Below are 5744 nucleotides of genomic sequence, written 5' to 3'. Positions count from 1 at the left end.
AGAAGTGTTTAACAACAGACTCAGTTCTTAGCTGCACTATCTGTATATAGTGCTACTTACACTATGGACTGGAAAACACCTATGTAGCTACGGCTGTGGCAACTACAGCAACGTGTACCACAGTCCCCACAGTATCCCCAAGTATCGGCTATCGTGCCGATACTTGTTTCCTGGCCACCTCATCAGCAGCAGAAGAGATGCTTTTAAATCGCTTGAAGACCTGCAGATGTAAGCGGATCAGCTAAGCCAAAGGAAAACATCCTCAAACACAGGACTGGAGAGTTTGCCTGTGAGGGTCGGGCTGGCCTCAGTCCCTGGACCGGGCTGCGGTGTGAGAATCCTGCCGGTGCTCCTGCAATGACGCTCCGGTTGCGGTGGGAAGGGGGAAATGAGCGCACTGACAGCGCAGCCGCATGGAGCACAGACCGGGCGCTCTCGGTTCGGCTTCACTGCCTGTAACGCCTGGAGCAAAGTAACCTCGTACACCTTTTACACCTCGGCATTCGTCTCTGTCCTGCAGCCGCCTCCATCAGGGCCGGCACGCCGCACACCTGCCGTGGCCGCCCCTCAGGGGCGGAGGCTCCGGGCGCTCCTCCTTGCGCCGGGCGCGGGGCGGGCCCGGCCCGGGCCTGGCGTGGCCCGGAGGAGGTGGCTCCGGCCGTGGAAGCGGCTGTGTGCCCATGGCGGCCGCGGCGGAGGGGCCGCCCGAGGCCGGCGCGCAGCCAGCCAAGCGTAAGGGACCGGGGCCGGGGTGCAGGACGGGGGCCGGGGTCGCCGTGCGGGGCTGGGCCCGGCCCGGGGAGGGCGCGGCACGGGCAGGAGCTCCCGGCGAGCCCGCGGCCTGGCGTGTGTCGGCCGGGCCGGGCCATACGCCTTCTGCCGCTGCTGCCCCGGGGACCGGCCGAGTCCTGGCCCTGCCGCCGCTTCGGTCGGAGGGAGCCGCGGGCCTCGGGCAGCCTTCGTGTGCGAGCCGGCGAACGCTGCCGACGGGGGAAGGAGCGGCCTGCCGGGCTGGGGGAGAGGTGCCGGACTGCTCCGGGAAGGGGCCGAACAAGGGCAGATTGTGGCAGAAACGGGTTTGAGAAGAAGGCGGCGATTGCCGCTTTCCGCAGGTGGGGATCTGTTGTAGCCCATATGAAGCGGGCTGGGGCAGCGGTGCTTCTTTTCCGAGTCGGTGACCAGAAATAAACAGCAGTGCCGTGCACAGCCACTCAAAAGTTCTCCCCAAACTGCTTTGCTGTCTAGGCGCGAGGGGGACTAATGCTTGTCAGTGCTGTCAGGCCGGGTGCCTCTCTCTTGAATGCTCCCTAAAGTATTATTTGGAAATAATGATGCTACTTCGAAGAAGCTGCCGTGGTTTGTTACCCCTTAACAGTGTAACGTGTAAAGAAGGCAATTTACATGGAAAGCAGCTGTAGGCAGCTTAAGGGGGGGGGAAGGGAACCATGTAATCTTTCTGTTGTGCTTCCGGACTTGCTGTAGTTTGTCTTAACCCTGTTATGCCTTTCCCTGAGTAGAGGATCCTGCTATTGAAACTGCAGAGGAAGCTAAGGAGCCAGCAGAAGCAGATATCAATGAACTCTGCAAAGACATGTTCAGCAAAATGGCCACTTACTTGACAGGTGAACTGACAGGTAAGGCACTGCAATACTGACCTGCAAGTTCTTTTTTTTCCACTTTGTTTGAAAGAAATCTCTTGGATAGCTTGTCTAAACTGTAACTATTTAGATTGCGTCTCGTAAGACTGGCAGTCCAAATTTGGCACATTGCTAGGCTGCTAAGAACACTGAGATTGGTTATAATAATTTAATGAAGTCCCAGAATATTACAAATATTTTTCAGAACAATTCAGTGTGATGTCAGCAGCTTAAAAATATTTCTTTTTCATCTCAAAGAAGTTTGTACGTGGAAAGTCAATCTAACAAAAGCATCTAGGTTAAAACAGAGTAGGAGGGAGGCACTACAGAGAGTGGAGTCATTTTTTTCTTGAGAGCAAGGATCATATATATTTTCCAACATTTATGCTTTAGAATAAACTGCTGTGCAAAATTAACTGGAGCAAAGTAAACTGTTCATCAAGTTAATGCATGTCCTAGGCTCTAATTTTGAAAGCACTCCTGATTTGCAGACTATAGGAGGAATATATGTTACAAATTACAAGTCTGGATTTGTGCTATCAGTTTTGTAAACATAAGTGTCTAACTGACAGAGTTAAGAATAGAAATGTGAGGACTTAGTAAATTTTTTGGAATTCACAAAATGTCATCTTTTTGTAGAGTGTATACTAATAACCTATATTGCCATCTAAACTGTTGTGCTTTATTTGGCTGTTGGATTGAAATCTCTTGTCCTCTTGAAGAGTCTGCGCACAATTCAAACCACATCACCTTTAATTAAAATATACTTTATATTTTTTTAAGCCACCAGTGAAGACTACAAACTCTTGGAAAACATGAATAAGCTGACTAGCTTGAAGTACTTAGAAATGAAAGATATTGCTATAAACATCAGTAGAAATCTGAAGGATTTAAACCAAAAATGTAAGTACACCAAATAAGATAGGGGTGTCATAAATGGCACACTTGTTTGGGAAATAAAGTATCTTGGAGTCAGAACGTTCACACTCCATTAGTGCTGAAGGAAATAAAACTCACTGATATAGATGTGCTGCTATGCAATGCCAGTCTTGTATATTTCTTAACAGCTTTAGACTCTGTAGACTACTGTAAGAGAAAATACATCTGAATTTGTGTCCTGGTTTACCCCAGACTCTGGATCTGATAGGTATAACACTTCTTTTAATTAATGTTCTCTTGTTACTTGTGTTAGAGACTAGACAGTACACTTAAACATTTAATATTTTCCTGGAACATGGCTCTCGGAGTCACCACTTAATTTTGGGCTGAGAGAGGGCACCTTTTGAAGTGTCCCATCTGGAGAATGTAATAAGAAATTCTAGTGTTTCAAGTGTGAACTGTTTCTTGGAAGTGCATTACTGAGAACTGACAGATAAAATTTTCATGCTTTTTTAAGATGCTGATCTTCAGCCATATCTGGAACAGATAGACCTAATTGAGGAACAGGTTGCAGCTCTGGAGCAGGCAGCTTATAAACTGGATGCATATTCCAAAAAACTTGGTAACTATCATCCTCCACTTTAAGACCTGGAAGCATAGTGCCTTGCAAGAGGATTAAAAAAGAATGAAAGAATGTAAACTCTGTTTTGTTTAACAAATCTGAGGTGCAGAGTTGCCTGTGCTGCTTTTGAGCACAAACATTGTCTGTGAAGTGATAAGCATTGGGAAAAGATTCATGTCATGAATTATGTTACGGTGGACCAGTACAGATGTTGTTAAACTATTGCTTATTAGTGAGGCTTGGTTTTTTTTTATGGTAGGCACTGACTTATAATTTAAAGTCTGCTGTTTAACCTTGCAAGTTAAGGTGTTCATAATGTTCCACCAGCAACCCAAGCCCTCTCGGCTTAAATTGCTTGAATTAATATTATTGCCTGACTTAAGCACTGGGTTCTTAAAAAATTATTGTACAAATTTATCTGCCTAAGTGCATTAGGAGAAAATGATCCTGAATGATACAGTAAATTAGCTTACAGGTTGCAAAGCTTTTTCCTACCAAGTACTAAAGTACTATTTTTCCTTCTGCAGAAGCCAAGTACAAAAAACTGGAGAAACGATGAAATTACCATAGTCTGTAAGCTGGAGCTGGGCATGAATCCGACTGATCTCTGGTTTTGCACAGCAGTAATTCTGTATGTTGGCAAGGATTTGGTTTACAACTGACATGGAGACTGGGACTTTTTCCAGCTATTGGTAGGCTGTGTTCAGGCATAAGGCTGAATAATATTTTCCTCTTCTCAAGGGGTACTGTTGCCTCAGTTCTGCAGTGAAAAGTAGAAGCCTGTCTTTAACTCATGTCAGTATTGGCTATATGTGTGTTAGTCCTGTTCTCCACATGAAATACTTGGTCTAGGGAAAGTCTTCCATAATCTGTAAAGACATTTTCCCTTAGTAGCAGCTGGACCTAAACTTCAATTTTTCTTTCATTGGGTTCTGTGTTGGGAAGATACCTGGAACTTTGGACTTAATGGGTGGGGTATTGAAAACACTTCATTTTGGTGTCCCCTTTTATCTGTTTGAAATAGAGAGACAAATTTACAATAAACTTGCTGTATATATTTCTCTGGAATCTCAACTTCTGTTGGAAAGATTACACAAGCTGTTTTTTTTATTTTCTAAAGGGCTCTGTTAATAAAGACAAACTCCTTCAAACTGCTAGGGATGATAGAAGAGAACGTGTTTTAAACCTCTGCATCAAGTATTCCTGCCATTATATTCTTTGACTGTTGGGACTACTGGTGAAGTTTCAAGACATATTACTTTTATTATATGCTCAGTTGACTTAGCAGACCTTTTCTCTACTTCACCAGTGAATTTTGATCCTAGTAGTTTTTGAAGTGGCATGCCTACCACAAAAATCTACTTCTCTACTAGGTTAACAACATTCCAAATTGCTGATTTGGCAGAACCCTTTGTACTGAACAGTTATTCGTCCTACTCCAAGGATATTTTTTTTGTACCTGCTGACCTTAAGTAATTCAGGCTGCCTTTTAAGTGAGTTGTGGTTGAAGACAGTGCAAGTGCTGTATGTAAGAAGGAAGTGGTTCAAACTTAAGAGTGTTTACAAGTCAGGTGCTAGTGTGATAAAGATCATCATGCTGTCAGGCTGTGTACAGCCATTGTTTAGTCAGGATGGACACTTTTCCCTAGTGCTCTTTTTGAAGAGTGAAGCAGATGACTTTTGAGTGCCTTCACCATCACTTTGAAAATCCTGGCTTTGATATAGAAATAGCATTTCTGTGCTCATGTTGTTACCTGGCAGGACTGCAGGGGAACACAGGGAGTCACCATTCCAGCAGGGAAAACCACAGATCCCACAGGAAAGGCACAGGATGGACCATGGGCTGTTCCTTTTGAAAAAGTTGCTTTTCTGTGTGTACAAAATACAGTGCCATTTTAAAACTACAAGGATGAAAACCTCCAGGGGCTCTGAAGATGGAAATCCTTCTAGCCATACACTGTCATCAAGTGCTCAATGTTTTCAGGTAAGAAAGGTAAGAAATAGTTCCTTCACAAACTCTTTGAGTATTCCACCTCCAGAAAGCAAAAATGAGAGAAGGGCTTGTCCCACAATAAACTTTCTTTTTGAGAGGAAATTTTAGAGATGGACTTCCTGGCTGGCTGGAAGACTGTGAGAGTGGCATCCTAGTTAGGCTAAGAGCTGACAGCTATGTTCCCAGTTGTGTCTCTGAGTAACTGTTACCCTCCCTGCCTGAGGGACCTCTGGTAGAATCCACATCATGTCAAGGGTGGCAGGTCCTTGGAGAGTAGCACCATGGAGGAGACACAGGTGTGTGTGAACAGCATTGAACTGGGGAAATGTATAGTCAGTCTAAAAGCAAAGCCACAACTTGGTTACTGCTCAGCTACTGAAGAATCCCTGAGAAATTCCAGAGGAGATAAATCTCAGAGTTCTTTGCAGCATTTTCTGGTGGAAAATAGAGTAAGAAAATAGTGGATTCTTAAAAGGAGGAACAGGAGGAAAACAGAAAAGGGAGGGCCGATGGATGAGAGTCCAGGGGCAAAGTGAGTCATCAGAATGGTCTGCAAACCACTTTGGAGCTGAAGCAGTTCTTGATGGCTTGGACTGCCACTGCAAACCAGGGA

General features: G+C 45.0%; 1 protein-coding gene across 1 annotated transcript; it reads left to right on the top strand.

The window, feature by feature from the left end:
- Positions 1-591: 591 nt before the first annotated feature.
- BLOC1S2 (biogenesis of lysosomal organelles complex 1 subunit 2) lies at positions 592-4198 on the top strand. Its single transcript, XM_064717499.1, has 5 exons — positions 592-732; positions 1518-1634; positions 2421-2540; positions 3034-3138; positions 3666-4198. The coding sequence occupies exons 1-5, from the start codon at positions 681-683 to the stop codon at positions 3695-3697; spliced, it is 426 nt and encodes a 141-aa protein (XP_064573569.1). The 5' UTR covers positions 592-680; the 3' UTR covers positions 3698-4198.
- The last annotated feature ends 1546 nt before the right edge of the window (positions 4199-5744 follow it).

The sequence above is a fragment of the Zonotrichia leucophrys genome, chromosome 6, assembly GCF_028769735.1.
Source record: "Zonotrichia leucophrys gambelii isolate GWCS_2022_RI chromosome 6, RI_Zleu_2.0, whole genome shotgun sequence".
Taxonomy (NCBI): domain Eukaryota; kingdom Metazoa; phylum Chordata; class Aves; order Passeriformes; family Passerellidae; genus Zonotrichia; species Zonotrichia leucophrys.
Note: the sequence above shows the minus strand (reverse complement) of the source record. Positions and strands in the feature narration are given on the sequence as shown.

What these genes read in the sequence shown, in the direction of transcription:
- BLOC1S2 (XM_064717499.1), top strand. Translation starts at nt 681, where the DNA reads ATGGCGGCCGCGGCGGAGGGGCCGCCCGAGGCCGGCGCGCAGCCAGCC. An exon ending in CGGCGCGCAGCCAGCCAAGC is followed by an intron (nt 733 to 1,517) that starts GTAAGGGACCGG and finishes TTCCCTGAGTAG; the next exon opens with AGGATCCTGCTATTGAAACT. An exon ending in GAAGGATTTAAACCAAAAAT is followed by an intron (nt 2,541 to 3,033) that starts GTAAGTACACCA and finishes TGCTTTTTTAAG; the next exon opens with ATGCTGATCTTCAGCCATAT.